At 33.4% G+C, this 21,389-nt stretch overlaps 4 protein-coding genes across 9 annotated transcripts; 2 read left to right on the forward strand and 2 right to left on the reverse strand.

Annotated features, from left to right (window-relative positions):
• The first annotated feature begins 985 nt into the window (after positions 1-985).
• On the forward strand, positions 986-12,836 carry LOC105834799 (hippocampus abundant transcript 1 protein). Of its 4 annotated transcripts, XM_012677558.3 has the most exons (8): positions 3,660-5,231; positions 5,333-5,852; positions 7,105-7,506; positions 8,973-9,194; positions 9,460-9,743; positions 9,869-10,154; positions 10,357-10,513; positions 10,730-12,836. In XM_012677558.3, exons 2-8 carry the CDS (start codon positions 5,718-5,720, stop codon positions 10,828-10,830), a joined length of 1,587 nt encoding a protein of 528 aa, XP_012533012.1. In that variant the 5' UTR covers positions 3,660-5,231; positions 5,333-5,717; the 3' UTR covers positions 10,831-12,836. The 4 variants fall into 4 exon arrangements, with proteins under 4 accessions (XP_012533013.1, XP_012533014.1, XP_012533012.1 ...); XM_012677559.3 differs by lacking the exons at positions 3,660-5,231; positions 5,333-5,852 and adding an exon at positions 986-1,332; XM_012677560.3 differs by having other exon boundaries at positions 3,659-5,852; positions 10,357-10,492.
• On the reverse strand, positions 12,514-16,104 carry LOC105834804 (methyltransferase-like protein 25). Its single transcript, XM_012677565.3, has 4 exons — positions 15,502-16,104; positions 14,347-14,698; positions 13,519-13,616; positions 12,514-13,428 (listed from the first exon to the last, which is right to left on the reverse strand). Exons 1-4 carry the CDS (start codon positions 16,081-16,083, stop codon positions 13,195-13,197), a joined length of 1,266 nt encoding a protein of 421 aa, XP_012533019.1. The 5' UTR covers positions 16,084-16,104; the 3' UTR covers positions 12,514-13,194.
• Positions 16,059-17,660, reverse strand: LOC105834805. 2 transcript variants are annotated; one of them, XM_012677567.3, is made up of 2 exons: positions 17,009-17,660; positions 16,059-16,514 (listed from the first exon to the last, which is right to left on the reverse strand). In XM_012677567.3, the coding sequence occupies exon 2, from the start codon at positions 16,501-16,503 to the stop codon at positions 16,096-16,098; it is 408 nt and encodes a 135-aa protein (XP_012533021.1). In that variant the 5' UTR covers positions 16,504-16,514; positions 17,009-17,660; the 3' UTR covers positions 16,059-16,095. The 2 variants fall into 2 exon arrangements, with proteins under 2 accessions (XP_012533021.1, XP_012533020.1); XM_012677566.3 differs by having other exon boundaries at positions 17,421-17,658.
• Positions 17,661-17,973: 313 nt separating this feature from the next.
• Positions 17,974-21,328, forward strand: LOC105834803 (TBC1 domain family member 7). Of its 2 annotated transcripts, none has more exons than XM_028192111.2 (5): positions 17,974-18,206; positions 18,314-18,663; positions 19,779-20,063; positions 20,636-20,765; positions 20,829-21,328. In XM_028192111.2, the coding sequence occupies exons 1-5, from the start codon at positions 18,162-18,164 to the stop codon at positions 20,847-20,849; spliced, it is 831 nt and encodes a 276-aa protein (XP_028047912.1). In that variant the 5' UTR covers positions 17,974-18,161; the 3' UTR covers positions 20,850-21,328. The 2 variants fall into 2 exon arrangements, with proteins under 2 accessions (XP_028047912.1, XP_012533018.1); XM_012677564.3 differs by having other exon boundaries at positions 17,982-18,206; positions 20,850-21,328.
• The last annotated feature ends 61 nt before the right edge of the window (positions 21,329-21,389 follow it).

Consider the following 21,389-nt stretch of genomic DNA (forward strand, 5'->3'; position numbering starts at 1 on the left):
TACCGACAAGTATCGGTGTCACTGCGCAGGTTTTTTGCTATATAAAATATCTGCGCAACAACACCGACAGTTGTCGATATTATGCGATACAGGGGGTCTATTACGGTTCTTGGGTGAGTTCACTCACTTTTCACATTTCCAGCACTGTCTCCACTGATTGGTGTATACTTTTAGAACTAACGATATACACCAATCACTGTAGCTTACTTTTCACATTTTCATAGTAGGTCTGTTTTTTATTCCTGCACTGGTGCAATAAGTTAGAATAAGACAAATATATTTTTTCTCATTCTAACTTATTGCACTAGTGCAGCAGTGCAGGAATAAAAAACAAACCTTTAACCTGTTCTTTTTAGGTGCACTGATGCACTGGTGCAATAAGTTAAAGTGAGACAAATATATTTGTTCTCATTCTAACTTGTTGCACCAGTGCAGCAGTGCAGAGAAAAAGAACAGGGGCTCGATTCTTGAATTTATTCGCAAGAAAACGTATGCGCAAATACCCGCTCTAACAGAAAAGTTGCAAGTTTATTGGTTAAAAGCCATACGATAGCCAATAAATTTTCAACTTTTCTGTAAGAACACAATTTGCGAATACGTTTCTCTTGCAAATGAATTCAAGAATCGAGCCCCTGATCACTTGTAACTCGTTAAGAGGTGTCGGTATCGTTATACTGTCGTTGCGCAGCTTTTTTATCATCTAAAATATCTGCGCAACAACTGTATAAGGATACCGATACCTCTTAACATGTTATAATTAAGCTTTAGATAAGTCAACTAAAAAACTTCTTTTATTTTCATTTAGATAGGAATTTATTTTCGTTTTGAAATATATCGAAACGAAAGTAGAAACAGTCAAAAGTCAGATTTCCATGCGCGCACCGTCGTGTGACGCATGAAAATCCACCCGTTAACAGGAGAGTGCGCCAGGTGCGCCTCTATCGCGCAATGCGGTTTCATTATCGCCTCTTCGCGATACTTCGTGATCGTTCGCGATCGTCCGCGATACGATAGTCTGTGTTGATCTGCGCGGACACGCGGCTACGTTCGTTTGTTCTCGCCGTTTGCACCGCTGTTATGTAGATGCCACCATGAGAACGGTCCGCGATAGTTGAGGTTGAGAGTAATCCCCAACGGATTGTAACAGTGCAGGAACGGTGTCGCGGGAAAATGACTTCTTTCGTGCCGTCGAGAGTCTAGGGATTCATGAAATTGAAGAAGCGAAAGAGTTTGTGCGCTCAGTGCGTGAATATGCCCGCCAAGGTCTCTAAGAAGGTCGTGGGGATGATCATACGGAGCCGAAAGTCCATTATGAAGGATGGAGTTATCACGGTATTACCCGATGATTTTTCATTGAATTCTCACACCCGCTGACACCGCGCTCACCCAGGCCGCTCCCCCCCTTTTGTCTTCCCTCCCCCTCCCCGTCTAGTCCAAGCCGCTGCCCGCCGACCGAGAGGGCACCCTCTCTTCACTCCGACACATACCTGTCCATTTGTGCACACCGCTTTTATCTCTCGAGTCCCATTTTATCTTCACGTAGTGGTGTGCCGTTACATGATCGGTAACTGTCGAGGGGCACTATTCACATGAAAAACTCGTATCTCGTCCCTCATGCGTTCCGTTTCGTGGAAACGATTGGGCGAGGTGTCCACGGTCGTGCTCCACGTTACGAGCAACATCTGCCGATATTTTTGCAAATTATGAAGACAAAACGGGAACGTTAATGTCCTACGGACGCTTGAGCTTCAATAGATATTTTTTATTAACGTATATACGCACAGATTATTTGTTAAACAGATATAACAAGTCTGTGCACACATACATACATATGCCCATGATGGATGTATAATATGTTAGTGTTTGTGAATATCGTCTCGGAAATTGTTATCTTTTCTTCAGGTGCACGTTACTTACACACACATGTTACATATTCTTTTCTGGTTTTTTTAACACAACAAGGCAACGTATACAGCACGATTTCAAAAGAAATTCTAATACTTGCAGCTTATTTACATAACCTATATGACGTATAATCAGCTGATTAGACTTTGTAAACACGAATTGTATAAGACTTTAAAAAAAGGATAGTGGAGAGAAAAATCGAATTGACGAAGGAGAAGTATCTTGCCATATTTCAATTGCAGTTTAGACGTTGGTTTGATTTATAATTTAGGTGCACATCTAAAATGATAGAGAGAGCCTACATAGTTAATTAAGCTAGTATTTAGAACGCGCTTCTAAAGATGTACCGTGCTTCTTTTATTATTCTATTCTTGTTTTACGTCTAATGAGCGCGATAAAGATAGAATGACGAAAAAGTATGCTACATCTGTATACGCGCGTTATAAATAGACCTTCATTTTTGTGAACAATATTACCGTAAAGTACTTATTTACGTCTATATATTACGTCCATATCACGTTTTCGATGATTCGTTAAACTAACCTCCACGTTTAATACCAATAAAATTAATTTCTGTGCTACTTAGCCGATGAAAAAAGTGGCAGTTAATATACTTTTTTTCTATTGTAAGTTCTGAATCTTTTTTTTTCTTTTTGTTAGGACTATTTTATATTTCAACTTGAAAAAATTGGAAAAGATAAAGATGGACAATCTTTTATGACAACGACATTGTTTTTATCCAATATTGTCGCTATATATACATAACATATGTATATGAATATATATATATATATATATATATATTTTTTTTTGCGCTCGTTAGATCGGTCAGCTGCCCTGGCCGATCGATATAATGATTTTTGGAAGAGAGCGTTGTCAGCTGTTCAGAGCTTGACAACGCAAGCAAAGAGTAAAATCTCGATCTCGCGCTGGAACGGACGTTTTTCGGTGAAACGCTTGTATTCCTTACTAATAGTCTTTTGTATTTCTCAAGGTGTGATGCATGGGTGTTCCTTTTTTGCGTTCGCGATCGTGCGTAACAATATACACTGATACATATTTTTGCGCGCATGTGTGTGTATGCACCACATAAAGACAAGTGTCGCGCGCATCCAGAGCCGTAACGTGGGCCCGGGGCTTAAGATAAAGGAAAGTTTTAAAATGAAACTGATCAACACAAATTGTCAAATATAATATTTTTTAATTTTAAAATTTGCCACCGTATTATTAAGTTTGAAGCCTCAACATTAACGCAAAATATTAAAACTGAAACTCCAATATTCGACAAGCTCTTTGAATTCTTACAAATCATATCAGTATTGCTTTCCAAATATCTCTCACTATTTCCTTGCTCTGTATGAGAGAACTTTTTAGAGTACAAATTAAAAATAATTATTTAATCTCGACTATTGGGCAATTATCCAATTTTTCTATAATTTTAATGGAATATAATATTGTTAAAGATATTAATTAGGATAATATAATCAACGGCGATAGATGCGGGAAATTTGCTGAAACAAAAACACTAGAAAATTAATATGCAATTAAGATAATTATTTGCGTACATTAATACAGTTGAATAATACTATATTTCTTATGTATCCAAAAATTATTTATAAAAAATGTCAACAATTATTTGTCTCGGTATTATTTTCTCACCCTCCAAAAGAAAATTGAGTAACTCCCTGCCAAAAAAAAAAAAAAAATATATATATATATATATATATATAACTGCTTGGGGCACACGAAACGCTAGCCACAGCTCTACGCGCATCGATCAGTTATTCGACGACGCGTTTCCATCCGCGTTTAAAGCAATCAGTAATGTAAATTCACGCGGGCCGATATTCCCGTGGCGGAACGAGCGACACACGCAAGAAGCTTTCCTCGGCGATGCCCGGGAAACGCGGGTTCGAAATTCTCGAGTGCGCGAGCGAGTAGCCCGACCGTGTAGAGAGAGGTGGCCGTCGTTAGGTTAGAACGAGGGGGAGCTTGGAGTTAGCTCGAAGGGACTGTACATACGTTGAATCGTCAGACGAGAAAGACGGGGTGATGAGGAAAGGGGATGAGGGATGACCAGTCGGAGCAGTTGCGATGCGGAGGTTTGATTCCCCGCGTGAACCGTCCCGCGCGTCGTGAATGGACCGCGCGAGGGTCCGTTCGACTTCGGCGCGCCGTGGGGTTTCGGCTCTCGGCTGGGCGATATGTTGTGTGAGCGTTTGAAATCTCGCCGCAGCCGCAGCAGCAACAGCAGTAGCCGTCGCCGCCGCATGAACGGCTGCGGTCTTCGAGATTAGAGATACGAAAGAGGGGGAGGTGATAGCAGACAGACAAAGAGAAAGAGGGACGAACGGACGGACGGGAAGCGAGAGAGACAGAGAGAAAGAGAGACAGAGAAACTCCGTCCGTGAGCCGCTTCACACACCGCGCTCCGCTCGTTTGCTCAGAGGACTCGTGACGGACGTCGTGGAGTGCCGTGTCGTGTCGTGTGTCGTGTCGTGGCCTGCCGATTTGGACAGGGGGAGGGGAGAAGGAGACCGCGCGCTACGGACGGCGTGAAGCGTCCCGTTCCGTCGCAGACCGCGGATCCGTGACGTCACGCGGCCGTGCGCGCGATCGGATCAAGGCCGCGCGCGCGACTCGACTCCCCCGGACTCTTCCCACCGGGAAGCGCTGCGTTCCCTCGAGCGAAACGACGACGACGACGTGTCCTCGTCATGTGGGAGGATCTCTGCCGTGAGGGAGAGAAACAGAGGCACGACGAAGTTCGACGAGTATACGTGAAAGACAACCGTTCGCGGTGAGGGGGTGGGAGACGTAGCTCACCCTGCTCACCCCCTGCTTCGTTTTCCGGACGATCTCTCGCCAAGACTTGCCAAGAGACCCAATGACGTTACCCGATCTAGCGCTGTAACGCGAGAGGATAGCGTTACGTCATGTGACTCGAGGATAACGAGAAAGTTACCTTTAACAGATCAAGGGGATGCTACGGAAGGACGCGCTAGCTTGAGCACAGCCTTACACTGCCATAACAAAGTTCAAAATCGACGATTGTCAGAGCGAAAAAAAAAAGAGAGAGAGATTGATTATGTCACGTTCTCGCAAGCGTAACTCGCAAACGAGGAAGCGTGGAGTGACAACAGTGTGACTTATCGTATCTCACGATTGAATAATATTTCTTACTTAAAACTTCGTCCGAGCGGAGTGTACATATGAGGATCGTAGGAATAATATTCGCAAAAGTAACAGTAAATAGACGTAGAAGCCGATGATTTTACGAGATCAAGGCGTTACAAATCGTTAATCAAAGTTTTGTATATTAACAGGTATTTTAATCATTCTAATTGATTGTAATAGTAGACATGTGGTACGGGTGCACAGCGGACAGACACGCGGCTTTGTTGTAACAACTTTGTTTGTAATGCAGATGTAACGTCGATAAATCAAACAACAATAATCGCGATAACACAGCATGATTGAAGAAACGGCTATTCATAAAATAATTAGTATAAAACATAGTGGAACGCGATATGTGCATTTTAATCATGCTGCGGCGATATCTTATCTATTTTGGATGTCACATTTAAAAAAGGTTGTAAAATATGGGCTTGACGAACAAGCAAACAATATCGAAAGACAAACTAGAATCTAATTCAGAATTGTGGAGGCAACGCGCTGATATGACATTAAGAGAAGATTATCTGTCTCCTCATCGCATACGTTCTGTGTGCGGAATGACGACAAAAGTATTATTGATTAACACGTGAGACTATGAGAGGAAGAAACGTACATAGCGACACTCTTTAGGGGTCATGCCCCCTGGGGCAAACGGCGGAACAGAGGGCCTGGGCCCGACCTGTTCTGAAATACATAACAATCAGGATCACGCGATAGCCAAACTCACGCCACCCCCTACATTTGTTCAACAATGCTACAGACACCTCAAGGTCAGCTGCCAGAATATTATAAGGATCTATCGCTTCTGATACGTGGAGAAGACCATACAGAGAATGGACAAAGTGATATAGACACTTGAGAGATAAACTATCTTTTTTTTATTAGCAACAGATTAATCCACCATTTGTCTTTAATACAGATTTTATCCTCGTTAGAATCATACAATTCAGATACAACGTATCTGTTTTGTTGCTGGCATGTTTGCAATCATATTGTCCAAATTGTAACAGTTGAACCACATTTGTTAACAAATGGATATGTGATATGACAATTTTGGAGCAACTCGCTGGCAACTTTCAAATCATCACCATTAGAATTTATGCTATTGTCATTACTTTGCTGTAATAATTTATAGAATCGTACAATGTTATATTGTGGACAATGTAAGGTAACTTTGACACTGCTATTTTGCAGTTAAAGTCTACTACTGATAATATATATAGATTATTGCTTGTGTGTTGTTCCAACGTCGGTATATTTGAAATTGTTGAAGACAATTGTACAACAAATTGTCAGCACCATAAGGATTTACAGATTGCATGACTTTCAGACACACTTTGTTATTTGGCAATGTTCCAATAATTACCATTGTTGTGTTATTTGCTTTTTAGAGAACATTATCTTTTAATTTATGTAAATGATATTGAAGAAAGATATTTGCTTCTCACACTATTTTCTAAAATTACCCTCTGTCCTTCAAAACTTTAACATTTTTCCTGGTCAGGGTAATTACGTAATTTAAATATTATTGACTTACAATCAGTTTCGAAAGGTAGAATGAGAAATAGATTTTTCCTCCAATATTCTTTTCCAAAAGATGTTAGACAAATGATACATTACACTGTGATAACTATTTAAGTGTTAAAGGCAAATGGTAAGCCAATCTTTTATTAATAAAATAAATGATGTTTTCCAAGTGTTTACATTATTATGGGTGCGTTCGAGGTGACGCTATTAGCGCTATCAGCATCAGTTTATCCTTGTTTTACTTTTAATGAGTAATGAAGATGGACTGATGCTGGTAGCGCTAATAGCGTCTCCCCGAACGCACTCTATGTCTCTCCTGTACTTATTTATGGAAATTTATTTTATATATTGCAACTTTTATTCTTTTATACACACACACACACACACACACTATGTATGTATGTGTTACACTTTTGTTGAAAATTATTCAGTAATTTGTGTGTATACTCCTATTAAATACATCTTGTAATGTGCTATGTGTATTTTATTTTTCAGAGTTCTGGCGTCGGCGAGGCGAGCGTGTATCATGCATTGGTTGTAATATTTCTGGAATTCTTTGCATGGGGATTGTTAACCATGCCTATTATTAGGGTACTGAACGAAACATTTCCGGATCACACATTTCTGATGAATGGATTGATAATAGGAATTAAAGGAATTTTATCTTTTCTCTCTGCGCCACTGATCGGTGCTCTCTCCGACGTATGGGGTCGAAAATTTTTTTTACTCATCACAGTGGCCTTCACATGCGCACCAATTCCTTTGATGAGCATCAATACATGGTGGTTCTTTGCCATGATTTCTATCAGTGGCGTATTTGCTTGCACATTTTCAGTGGTATTTGCATACGTTGCGGACGTGACGGAAGAAAATCAAAGATCACTAGCATACGGCTTGGTACGTGTACATAGCTTTTATGATTTAAATGACAATGTTTATATTTTAATGAAACTAAAGTTTTATCAGTGCTTACTAGCAAGAAAACCTCAAACTTTTTATTGATATATACATATATATATTTTTTTAATCTTCTTTTCTTGGTAATGAAAATATCAACAATGAATTAATAAAAGTAATATAATTAATAAAAAACTAAATTTAAGAGTTTAAAGTTTAATTTATTATAACATTTTAAGACGTGTTTTAGTAACAAATAAAGAAGTATAGAATATTCAAGTACAACAATGAATATGAATAAATAGAATTATATTCTTCTGCATAAGATATTAATTTTCATATCAATTTAAACTTGGTTGAAAAAGTACTCCGTATAACTCGGGTATGTATGCTGCAATACACCGCGTCAGAAGGATAATCATAACTCGTTGATATCTCGTATCGGGCCGTGCTGCGAGAGCCAAATCGTGTTCGGTAACGTACAAAATCTTCGAATAAAAAAATCGGAATAAAGCTCATATAACAAACGTACCTCTACTTAAAGGGATTTGAGTATTTACCGCCACATGCACACCTTAAATGGCCAATTCGTGTGCAAAATGGTCGCCGACGCCTCGGATATCGGCTTGCTGATGCCCAATTTGAACGATTGGCACTTTGTTTAGCAAAATATGCATGCTTCTCCCCCTGCCTACGGGAAACTGATAACTTGCAGGTTTTACCTTCTGCCTACAGGTTAACGGTTTGCAGGTTTAACCCCCTGCCTACGGGATGACGAGAATATGCAGGTTTAATCCCCTACCTACGGGTTTTGTCAATTAATAACTGTAAAACGTCTCGTATCAATTAAAGCGTCTTGGAAGAAAACGTTGTGCTTAGCAACCGTGTAAAAAACATTAACATTGGAGCAAAAAGCAATCCGATTATAAATAAAAAAGTGACCAAATTCACACTCCAACTCGATATCGAAACTCTTTCTCAAACATAATGAAAATATTGACAATGAATTAATATTTAATAAATTCACGTACATTCTCGTATAATTTCTGATGAAAAACAATACGTTGTTCTAAATTTGCGTTGTATGTTTAATTACAATTCTATACTTTCTGTAAACTAAATCCATATATTGCTGGCAGATCATAATATGCTTTAATTCTTTTTTTTACTCTCGACTGCTGCCAACGAAAGGTTATTTCTTAAATGTTACATTTAGAACTTAAGCTTTTCTCTGTTTAATTAAAAAATATTAAAAAGTGCGTATAAAATAAATTTATTCTAAAATTGCATTAAATAATTTTATAATTTTACTTGGAATTTTGTATACAATTCCTGAAAAATTTTCAGGAAATTTTTTTACAAAATATAAGTAACATTCTGTTTATGTGCAATAATACAAAATAATCTGAGATATTGTAACTAAATATGTAATTTCTGCAATAAATTTTATTTTGTTTATTCTTCAGGTGTCGGCAACTTTTGCCGCAAGTATGGTGATAAGTCCAGCTTTGGGTGCTTACATCATGAACACTTATGGAGAAAATCTTGCCGTAGCGTTAGCGACAGCTATCGCAGTTTTGGACGTGTTTTTCATATTAGTGGCTGTACCTGAAAGTTTGCCTGAAAAAACACGTCCACCAGCACCTATATCATGGGAACAAGCTGATCCGTTTGCTGCCCTTGGAAAGGTAAAATAAATACACACACATACACAAAATATATGTATGTATGTATGTATGAATGTGTGCCCCTATTTTGGGTTCGCCATTTTGCATTTCCAAATTTGCCACACGGTATTCAAAAGTAGAAGGATCAACGAAAATTTTTAGCATTTAAACATTTATTTATCTCAAAAAATAAAATATGCAAGGAAGGGGGCCGTTTTCAAAGAACGCCCCATATTTATTTATATATATATAAACATATAAATATATAACTAAATTTTCTTTGCAGGTTGGAAAAGACCATACTATTTTAATGCTATGTGTTACTGTGTTCCTGAGCTACCTTCCTGAAGCAGGACAGTATAGTTGTATATTTGTTTACTTAAAACTGGCTATGGGTTTCTCCAATCTCATGGTAGCGATATTTATCGCTGTAGTGGGCATCCTAAGTGTAGGAGCGCAGATTGTGTTAGGGCCCTTAATGAGGACACTCGGCGGCAAACATACTATAATGCTTGGTCTGTTATTTGAAATGTTACAGCTCATGTGGTACGGATTTGGCTCGCAGACATGGTAAATCATTTCTTATATTATGTATATTCCACTATTCATAATGCATCAAAATTTCAATAATGATAAATCAAAATGAGGTGATAAGAGTAACGTGCTAAGTCTCAGCGAGCATTAATTGTTTCAAGGATGATGTGGGCTGCTGGAGTGCTTGCTTCTGTATCAAGCATCACATATCCCGCAATTTCTGCATTCGTGTCTATGCATTCTGATGCTGATAAACAAGGATTGGTGCAGGGCATGGTAACTGGGATGCGTGGTCTCTGCAATGGACTCGGACCTGCTATGTTTGGCGTCATATTTTACCTTTTCCACGTCGATCTTAATGACGACACACCCAATCTTCCCCTAAAACCGTTCGTGGACGAGAATAATAGAACAAGAACTAATACACATCTTGACATAATGCCTCAGGTACATACATTATATCTACAGGTAAGCATAGTTTCTTTTTGTTAGCCCATCTGTTTTCTGTAAGTTTTATACATGCAACGTTAAACATATTTATTGAAAAGAAAGATTCGATACTTTTAGATTTATACAAATGTACATATAAATAAGCAAAGTGTTGATTTTTAAATAAAAAATGAAGTATAATATTAAATTGTACTTTCAGCTTGTACCGGGGCCGCCGTTCGTGTTTGGTGCGTTACTTGTGATCTGCGCGCTGTTAGTAGCCGCATTTATTCCCGAATCAAATACAATGTCAACAGGATCGTTGCATCACCCATCCACTTCCCGGAGGCCCTCCGGTAAATACGCATATCAGAAATGTACGTTACAGGTTGTCAAGTATCCTAAAATGCCAAATATGTTTATGGTGATGGAATTCAAAAATTGTTTTAATTTCTATTGATTTGTTTAATCACATGGAGATTTTCGATAAAAATTTTCTATGTTATGAAAACTTATATACGTATAGCAAACTTTCAAAAATACTGTTTTACTTATATTTTGTAATGTAAAGCTTAAATCGTTTGTTATTTCAGGTTTGTCCTTGGACGTTCAATACGAGGCAGACAGAGTGGGAAGTGGAAGAGGAAAAATCGGTCCGCTCTCACCACTAGTCGACAATTCCGCCGCGCTATAATGTCTATTGAAAAACGTAAGACGAGCCATAATATAGCACGACGAGAATATTTTAGCCAAGTGGTAAAACGGCTCTTCATCTTCAATCACAGATGGAGAAGTCGTTATTATGAAGTGCACCTGACTTGATTCAGGCGACTGTAATAGAGTTGTCTATATTGTATTATATTATTTGTTTAAGGCAGTAACTAAGCTTGATTTTAGGACTTATCGATGGAACTTAATGTTTAGGTTGTGACAAATTTGCACAAGCAGTGCTTGCGCGATAATACCATGGGTTGATCTCAGAGTCGAATATAATCGTACGACAAGCGTGTTATGTTGCGAAAAACGTAACATTAAATTAGATCTTCCTTTTCGAGATTCTTGCGCCGGTTATTAAAATCAGATATAACAATTTTACGCCAAGTATTTATTAACTCTTTACGCAGTTCAACAGCATAAAATGATCATTGAAAACTATAAATCCGTATTTTATTAGATTTATATCGTAAATATCGATTCTTTACTTTGATATCGTATCCTTTTCTCTTGTTTCTAATTTATGTTACCACTTTTTATATCAAGTACTAGTGTAAATTGCGCAATGTATTTTTGCATCTCCGTACATTCATAGCACTAGAAATAGCTTTTACACATTCCTTGTAAGCATAATTTTTGTAAACATATAGAAGCAGCATTAATTGACAATTGAAAAGGATGCAAATTCTTTGAGTCGTTTTTCTTTTATATAGGTATGATATAGCTATTATCATTTCTCTTGTACATCACATCATATATAATTTAGCTAATGTTTATAGATCGTGCGCCTTGTTTCTTTCTGCACAAACTATTTATTTTAATAGATAGGAACTATGAATATAACGAGAAAGGCCTCAATGCTAGGAGTTATACAAAGTGATAGTTTGTCATTCAAAGACAATGGTAGACGTTAACACTATGAGTAAAATGAAATATTAATTATTAATTGAGAATCAATAGTTCTCTTAAATTATGTGTGTTATAATCGGAGTCACATTGATGTTAAAACGAAAAGAAACGTTTTATAGTAGAATAGAACCTTGTATATATTTTGCTTTTATTTTACAAAATATCAAAACTTAGATAAAAAATGTTTTAATACAGTGTGGCATTAATTTATACACATATAAAATTTCGATTTATATGTTTTAATGATGCGATTTAATTTGTGTTACTATTAGTATGCTTACGTTAAAGTATGTCAATAGTATGTTCACACAAAAAAATAGAACTACTTAAAATTAACTTGTAGAAAACGTCAAGTAATTTTAGTTACTGCGCTGAATTAATCTTAAAGTTATTATATTCTTAAATTTGACTAATGCCTCGATGAAAGCCAAAGAGTGATTAATGACAAATGCAAAACAGATGAAAAATAATACACAACGCGCCCTTATCACAAATTCTTATTTCATAAATTTTAATATTTGCACAGATTTGTGAATATGGAAAATTTCAAAGTTACATCAATTATTTGATGGATATTTATTAAATAATATCGAATCTTTTTATATAAATAAAAGCGGTAAATACGTATCTTATACATATTTGATATTACTCTTTTTTTTTTTATATATACACATCTCAGTTTGAAACAAAATGATTTTACTAGATATTGAAGGTCAGTCGATAAAACTTATAAATCTTTGTCGAATGTATTAAAATTACGTGCGTTTTCTAGAATCTAGCTATATTACAATAAAGTATTACAGGATGAAGTAGAAAAATCGTGAGCAGGTGCATAAACAGTGCAATCACAATTCTATAGTTTCTGTTTGTATTTCCTTAGAGTTACTTATGAACTCGCTCTCGTACACTGAAGTAAATATACGCAATTGTATTATAAATATACAAAGCAAACAGGAAGATTATAATATTAAGAATAAAACATAGAACATAAGTCTTGACTCTATCATGAGTTAAGTAATTGTATATGTATAATGTACGATGAATGCATTAATAAAAAGTGATTATTTTTAAGATAAATAATAAAGATATTATTTCAAAATCTCACATTTGTATAATAAAAAAAAATATTGAATTAAACATTGAATATCAGTTGAAATAAGTTAGAAAATAATTATTTCATATTCCATGTTTGAATAGTGGGTCAATTTGTGTGAATTCATTATCATTTACAATATAATTTAATAAAAAATTTTATTGAAAATTTCTTATTTTATAATTTTATAACAGTATAATATACAATTATTTTAATATTTTACGTTTAAATTATTCATATTTGTACTAAAATAGGCGTACTTTCCATAAGTAAATTGACATATGGTTTTATAATTAAAATTTTTTTCTATAACATTTTATATTATCTTTACATTTATTGTACTTATTTCGTTGCAATTATCCCATAACATCTGGGAGAGAGTGTTGGATCAAACAACCGTATTACACCAACCTTGGAACACTGAATATTATTTTGTAAAAATATTACTCTATCCAGCATGATTGCCGCTTCTACTACCGAGCTTAGATATATTCTTAACATTTGGAAGAGACGCAACCTTGGTTCAAGATGTATGTGATTCTGATATATTTGATGCAACACATAAGCGGGTGGTATCTAAAATTGAATATCTCGTAAAGTTTCTATTGGTATGTATGTACATACATACATTAGAACAAATGAAACAAATCTAGATTTAACAAATACCTGCTTCTTATCGACTCCGATTTTGGTTAATGCATACTTCGCATAATCGGTGAAATTATTCAATGGTCCACCACGACCTACTTTGGCGTTGTAATATCCTATTATATAATATAATAAGAGATAAATAAAAATCGATATAATACAGAATAAATTGATATTATATAATATTGATGTAATAATTGATATAATTGATACACAGGACTGAATGAGTTTACATAAATTTTTAAATATAGATTTTTAAATTAAGTTTATATAAAATAATAAAAAAATGTTTTTTACGTGGAAATGTATTTTTTCTTTTAGATAGATAAATTTTTTAACTTAGATGATAGATTATATTAAGATGCCAACATGCAAGCCGCACGAAATCTAAATTCGAATCCTATTATTTTTCACAATAAATTCAATGTCTTAAAAGATATTTATAAGTATCAATATTATCAAATTGGTTGTCAATTTGATTTGTGATATTACATATTCAGTTAAGAATTGCGTTTCAAGGTGTCGACGAATATACACGAGTTTACAGATTTTAAAAATTGATATCACCTTTTTTATCTCTTTATGTTTAACATTTTTATCGATCGTAATTTATTTCATTATTATTGATAATTATTTATTATATATGTATATGATGAATTTTTTAAAAATTAAGTTAAAATTTATGTATTTTAAAAATAATTAGTTGAAGTTAAAATTAACTCATTTAAAATTAACTGAATTAAAAAAGTTATCAACTTTTTAATTTTGCAATTTAACTTTTTAATTAATTATTATCCAATCCTGAATATATACATAAAATAACTATATATACATAAAGCAACTGACCCATTGAATGTAGAATAACTTGCAGTACGGCTCTGTAAAATAACGAAGGAGAAAATCGTTTATTATGTCTACTTCTTTCAATAGACTGTTGAGCCAACATCCTGGCATTTTTAGTAAAGCTCCAACATCCGCTCAATGTTTCATCCGCTAAATGATAACAGCATGGGACTACAAGGAGCAAATTAATATCTTTCGCACATAAAAAAGCTTTGATTACGGAATGCACAAGCATCCCACAAGTATGTAATCCTGTTAAAATGAGATTTCCATTTACGCTCCAATCAGGGTAATACGTATTTACCATTTTGTTATAATTAGTCATATCGTCTAACTCTTCAACTACATATCGAATCTAAAAGAAATGTGATAAAAACGTGAGAATTTTTTAATGATATTGTAACAAATCATAAGATTGTTCCAACTTCTTGGTAAACTTACCTATCAGATAAGCATGTGTCTATCTTCATTTTTTCCTAAATAAATAAAAACAGACACATATTTATCTGATAGATAAGTTTATCAAGAAGTTGGAACAATCGGCCCATAGTGATGTAATCAAATGTTTTTTGGGTTCAATAAATATTTTTTTATAAACTAAGTTAAATTAAAATTAATGACTTATAAAACTAAATTAACGTAATTAAAATTAATTTAAGTTAAATTAAAAATTAATTTTAAAAAGCATTATTTATATATTACAATATAATTAAAAAAAAAGATATTAAATAACAAAACAATTATGTGATGTAAAACCTCAAATAAATTTATAATATTTTATTTGTAAATTAAATTTATATAAAATAAAAAATATTATCTTTTTACATGGAAATTTTCTTAGGTATTTTTGTCTATGTAGACAAATTTTAAAAAATAACTTCTTAAAGTAAAAAACTAATGACGAATTCGGTTGGATTGCACCAGTGCACACTGAGTGCGCCCTCGTTTAGTGCAGTTTAGTTTTTCCCATTCTAAATACAAGCCAACAGAATACGAAACACTGAACGGGGGCGCACTAGTGCGCACTGGTGCACCCAACCGAATTCGCCATTACTCATTTAAAATCAACTAAAATAATGAAGTTAAAAGTTATTAACTTTTTAACTTCATTATTTAATTTTTCAACTAATCATTACCCAACCCTGACTTTTTACAAACCTTCGCTAAGCGTTGTTTCCTTCTCTGAATCTTTTCCTGACGACTTATCGCACCTCTGTGACAAATTTGAGATGAATCGATTGCTAATACAGGAACATTAAAGTATTCTGACAAATATGTTGATAAATATGCTTTTCCAGCTCCGACGTCTATTACTAAGCTGCAGGTGGAAAGCGCCATTTCGGCAATAACTTTTCCAAGCACTTCGATTTCGTGTGACTTTTTTACGTTCATAAGCTCAGATTTCGGGCAAACGACATCTTTACCTTCAATTAAACGTTCTTTGAAAGATTGTGGTAACAACTTTGGCAAATCATCCATGCACATAACAGCCGGGCATGACTCTAGAGAGAGCGACCTTGTTAATCGTATAAAATTACTCAGTTCCGAATTGGTATTGCGGTTTTCCATCCAGATATCATCATTTGTATCGATATCTTCCAGTTCCAATCTGAATTTCTCTGGTAAGCACTTCTCCCATAGCCCCTCAGTTATAAAATCAACTAAATGACAATCTATCAACTCCCGATAGATATTGATGAAATCCAATACTTTCTCAAAGTGCCGGTTGTATTCTGTCATGATTGTCAGTGTTTAAAATTCCAATCTATCCGTCTCTGGATACAGCGGATTAATTTTCGCCAGTGAACAGAACTTGGCGTATTTGAATTTAATATCCTCCACTGCTTTCAGGATGTCCAAATTGTCCTGGCGGTTGGGCAGGGTGCTGCGAATATCCTCCAAGAGCTTTTTCGCTATCGTCGTCGCTTTCTCACACTTGGCATCATTGTTCTGTAAATAATGTTCCAACACCCCGCTGTAGTATCCCAATTGCGCGGCAATTATACTAGCCCTATGATACCCAAGATGATATCCCTTCAGCAGCTGTTGCTTGCCGCTCTCGTAGCCCTTCTCATAGCCTGACTTCTGCGCGATTTCCTCCGCAAATAATAAATCTTCAAAAGCTTTATTTATGTCTAAATCCTTCTCTCCCTGGGACATAATTACATTAACTAAAAACAGACAATTAAAAATTATATGTGTCATACAGTCCATCAGTCAGAAAAAATATTTCTATAATTATTAATGTCCAGTAACCGAACATGTAACAATACAAATAAATCAAGATTGTAGAATTTTTGTAAGAATTCATGATATAAAATAATTTAATTATATAATTGATTAAAGTGTAAAATATTTTATTATTAATATACAAAAATACAAAAATTTAAATTATTTCTAAAAAATAATAATGAAAACTTAAGGCATTAAAATGAATCAACATCTGAACAATCTAAAATGCTTGTTTGATGTTAAATGTTTGTCCTAAATATTTTCTTAATTATTTTATTATATTGTTCAAAATAAGCATCAAAAAATTACCTTAACAAATATACAATGTTTCTTAAAAAATTTTAAGAATTTTATCAAACTGTAAATTCTAACCTAGTTGTGTAACACATTAATTTTTTTACATTAATTTTAATAATATTTAAAATAAACTTACCTAAAATAAATATCTCAAAATATTGCAAAATAACAATTAAGTCTTAATATTATACAAAACACATTTATAATTAACAATAATACGGTTTCGTGTAAGAGTGGCTAGACGTATGAACATGTTTGTTCGGTTCTTTACTTATCTTTTAGACTATTGTCATAACACGAAAGAATCAATGAAAAAATTATTCTAAGAAAAAGAATTAATTAAATTACTGCGCATAAATAAACGAGGCGTCTAAATAATAAAGCTAAATCGTACTATTAAAACAGAACTGTGATGCGTGTTGATATAAATGATAATGAAAGCAATTGTACGTTGTTATCACAAGAAAAAAACGTGAATCTTCTCAATCTAAGTAAATGCAAGATAAATTTAAATTTTCTTCCCTGATACAAAAATAATTGAAACTTACACGTGCGCACGATAATTCATATGGCAAAGTTTTATAGGTTAGATTATAAGTCAGATTATATGTCAGAGCCGTAACTATATACTATAGGAACAACCAGCAGCACAAAAAAAAGAAATTTCAAAACATTGTATTTTATATTTTATCAAATACAATGTTTTTAAATTTTTAATTTCATTATTGTACGTGCTTTTGAGATTGAAACCTAATACAAATATTGAAACTGCATATATTTGCTTAATATTTTTATTGATCTTAATTAACATTTTTCCTAAGTTAAAAATTTACTTATGCCAAAAAACTTGAAAGAAAAAATGTCTTATATAAAAACAATTTCTTTGTTATTTATTTTAAATATCCCAGATAGCACAGAAAATTTATCATAAATATTCATGAATATTTAACAAATTTATTTTCAAAAAATATTTTTTAAAGATTACATAATTATTTTTCATAAACCATTTAGAAATGATACAAAAGTTGTTATTATATATAATATTCTCTCTAGTTTCGCCAATGATTCTACTTTATCGACCAGAATCAAATGTGACGACCGTCACTTCAGAGCTCACTTCAGTTCAGCTGTTCAGCATCCCCTTCTTTAGTGCAGTACTTTTGGTAGTGCTCTGCACTAGTCTGCACTCTGTAGAACGTAAACATGGTTGTTGCAATAAAAGTGTTTTTCAGCGCTCAACTTTAATACAATTCTCTTCTATCTGTTTCTATTTGGACGAGATTGTAAAAATGACGACGGATGAACGGAATTTTCGCTCGCAGTATTATGAAAAGGTAACGTTCCAAAATAAACTTGCATTTTAGATCGAAACGGCAATTGAAAACTACTGTACAAATCTCCGATCAAGTTGCCATATGATAAAATTGCTTTTAAACGGCAGGTTGGTTTTCGTAGCGTCGAGGAGAAGAAGTCTCTAGAGATATTGTTGAAGGAACGCCCACTTGACAAAACAAAACTGAAGCAGTTTTGTTTAAGATTCACTGTACCTGCTATGTATAGAAATTTCTTGTGGAAAGTCTTGCTCGACGTTGTGCCGGTTTACACGGAAAGCCAAGCGTTTATAATGGCCCAGCGTAAGGCAGAATTTCAGGATTTGCAGAGAGCACTGAGAGTTGCAAAGATCATAGATGACTTTACGAAACCTCATCTCATGTTCCTAGTGATGTGGCTGTTGCGCAAAAGGAAAGCAAAAGTTGATATGACTACTCAATTGGAATCACCGTTGTACAGGTTTATTATGTTATCCAAGAATGTTGTTTCAAGTCTTTTAAATTAATTATTTTTATTATGAGTTTGATAACAATTTTTGGTGGAATTTTTATACACATCAGGACACTTCTCTGAAAAAATACTACTTTGAAAAAAACAATCTTAAGAATTTTTTAAACATATTTTTGAAATATTCTAAGATTTCTGAGATTTGTTATCCTAGTTTTAAAATAATTTACTTTTCAGATTTTATCAAATATGTCAGATAAAGTAAAGCTTAAAATAAGTAAAATTGTGATTGCTTATGGATGCTGACAACTTGCCATAGATATATCTTCAACAATTTCGAATATACTAACATTAAAACAATACATAGGCTATATATATATATATATATATATATATATGTATGTATATATATAATATATATAATTATGGCAATATAACAGCAACACACATTTTGATAACAATGGTTTTAACCCTTAGAGGACGGGTACGATGCCATACTGGCCATACATGGGAATTATGAACTCATTTCATTTCTAAGATTGGTCTTCTAAGTTGTGTTGAAAAGTTGCTGTCCAAAATTGTCATATTGCTACAATTTGATAGCAATCAAAATTATGATTACAAACAATATATCAGCAATAATACAAATCCATTGTTATTTGATTATAAGATTACAAACACTTATAGAATAAGAAATCTTGAGATATTTTAGAATTTACACACACACACACACACACACACACACACACACACACACACACACACACACACACACACACACACAAGAATTCAAAAAAAAAAAAAAAAAAAAAAAAAAATGTTTACAATATTTTTGAAAAGTGTGATTTGTATTAAAAAATTTGAGAAATTTTTTAAAGTTATAAAATTATCCAAAAAGTATAAAAAAATCTGAAGAATATGAAAATAATATGGAGAATATAAAAAATTCTGTGAAAAATTTTCATCAGAAATTATTGCAAACTTCTAAATTAATCATTATTATAATAATACTAATCGAGGTTCAGAATTTGTGTCAATAATTTTTCTTTGGAAATTTTGAAGAAAATGATTCGTAGATATTTTGTATAATAGTACAAAATATTGTAACTGAATTTTATCTATTCCAGAGCTATGAGCAAAATGGCCGAGACATTGTGGCATATAATTGATGTTGAATTAGAAGAGGAGAAATTAGTCGATGTGTATTGGATATTATCTGGGCTTTTCGTGCAAGTTGAGAAGCTACAAAAAGAAATAGGAAAATTACAAGATTGTACATACATGTTGTTGGAAAAGGAAGACTTAGAATTATACAAACATCTCATTAAAATTGATGCACTTTACAATCTTCCTTACGATGCATGGTTTTATTCGTGTTTTGCTGGCATAATATGCAATGGCTCTATCGCTAAGTACGTATATTATCATAAAAATTGTAATTGCTTAGACATCAAAGCATGTGAGCAAAATCGCATAAATCTGTGATTGTTTATGATGCTAACAATTTGCCATATAATTTGTCTTCACAATTTTGAGTATATTGTTACTGAAGCATCACACAGGTAATAATCTATATATCTGTCTGTATTACCAGTTTAATAGCAAGATAATAGTATCAAAGTTACCTTATGTTGTCAGCAATATAACATCGTTCTGTGATGTTAAATTATTATGGCAACATAACGACAACAGCATAAATTTTGATGATGACGATTTCAAAATTGCTGGTATGTTGCAAAGTTATTCAAAGTATTTCAAAGTATATCGTAAAGGCATCAATTTGACAATAAATGCAGACTGAGTTGCTGTAATTCTGATAGCAACTATGATGTAAACAACGTATTAACAATACAGACTTGTTGCTATCTGGATGTATTGCAATTTATTAGTTGATTTCGATTATTGGCAAAAACATACATTTTTAGGCTCAGAATTAAAATTAATTAATGAATAAATATTAGGATATTTTTATTTATTTTTGCAGAATATGGGATAAAATAACGGTTGGTGCATATCGAATATTAATATTTGTTGCCGTTGTTACATTAACTACTTTGAGGCGACTATTATTAAGATGTGAAAGTACAGAGACTGTATTAGATACTATTAATAATGTAAGAATATTATAGTTAAATTATTAATTATAATGCTGTAATGTAATAGGCATATTTTTTCAGATTTTATATTTTATATTTTAGATAACAGAAGAAACATCAGAAGTGATAGTCAATAAAGCAATCGAATCGATGCAACAAAGCGGAACAACTCAACAAGTTGACATGTATTTTACAAAACACAGTTAATATATTTTATACTATGTAACATATAAAAATCGATGACATTATTTGACATATATTTCTGATAATAATAGATTGTATTCCATTTATATGATGCGACAAAGTTATTATTGATGTTAAATTTTTTTTAAATTTTTTCCAACTTATTCATGCTATATAAAACGGAAACTGATTTTTATCATATTTATAATAAACTTTAATTATATACTTTTGTGAAATTGATATTCAATCTATGATTCATTAATCAAGTTCCTAATTTAATAAATGTAAATATTTGGTTTATAATATACAATTAGGTTTTAAATAATATAAATTAAATGAATGTGTGTGTGCAATTATATCATTAAGAGCCAGATTGATTATGGCTATAATTAAATTTATTAAAAAAACATGAATGTAGATCTTTAATTGAATCCTTTCTTTAATACATTATTAACATTT

This window comes from Monomorium pharaonis, chromosome 1 (genome assembly GCF_013373865.1).
Source record: "Monomorium pharaonis isolate MP-MQ-018 chromosome 1, ASM1337386v2, whole genome shotgun sequence".
Classification (NCBI taxonomy): domain Eukaryota; kingdom Metazoa; phylum Arthropoda; class Insecta; order Hymenoptera; family Formicidae; genus Monomorium; species Monomorium pharaonis.

Coding starts and splice junctions, on each gene's coding strand:
- LOC105834799 (XM_012677557.3), top strand. CDS start 5,718: ATGCCCCCTGGGGCAAACGGCGGAACAGAGGGCCTGGGCCCGACCTGT. Junction 5,853..7,104: donor AATGCTACAGACACCTCAAG/GTCAGCTGCCAG, acceptor TTTATTTTTCAG/AGTTCTGGCGTCGGCGAGGC. Junction 10,155..10,356: donor ATCTTGACATAATGCCTCAG/GTACATACATTA, acceptor TTGTACTTTCAG/CTTGTACCGGGGCCGCCGTT.
- LOC105834804 (XM_012677565.3), bottom strand. CDS start 16,083: ATGACAGAATACAACCGGCACTTTGAGAAAGTATTGGATTTCATCAAT. Junction 13,617..14,346: donor AGTTATTCTACATTCAATGG/GTCAGTTGCTTT, acceptor ATTATATAATAG/GATATTACAACGCCAAAGTA. Junction 13,429..13,518: donor TCGGAGTCGATAAGAAGCAG/GTATTTGTTAAA, acceptor ATTCAATTTTAG/ATACCACCCGCTTATGTGTT.
- LOC105834805 (XM_012677567.3), bottom strand. CDS start 16,503: ATGTCCCAGGGAGAGAAGGATTTAGACATAAATAAAGCTTTTGAAGAT.
- LOC105834803 (XM_012677564.3), top strand. CDS start 18,162: ATGACGACGGATGAACGGAATTTTCGCTCGCAGTATTATGAAAAG. Junction 20,064..20,635: donor TGCAATGGCTCTATCGCTAA/GTACGTATATTA, acceptor TTATTTTTGCAG/AATATGGGATAAAATAACGG. Junction 20,766..20,849: donor TATTAGATACTATTAATAAT/GTAAGAATATTA, acceptor TTTATATTTTAG/ATAACAGAAGAAACATCAGA.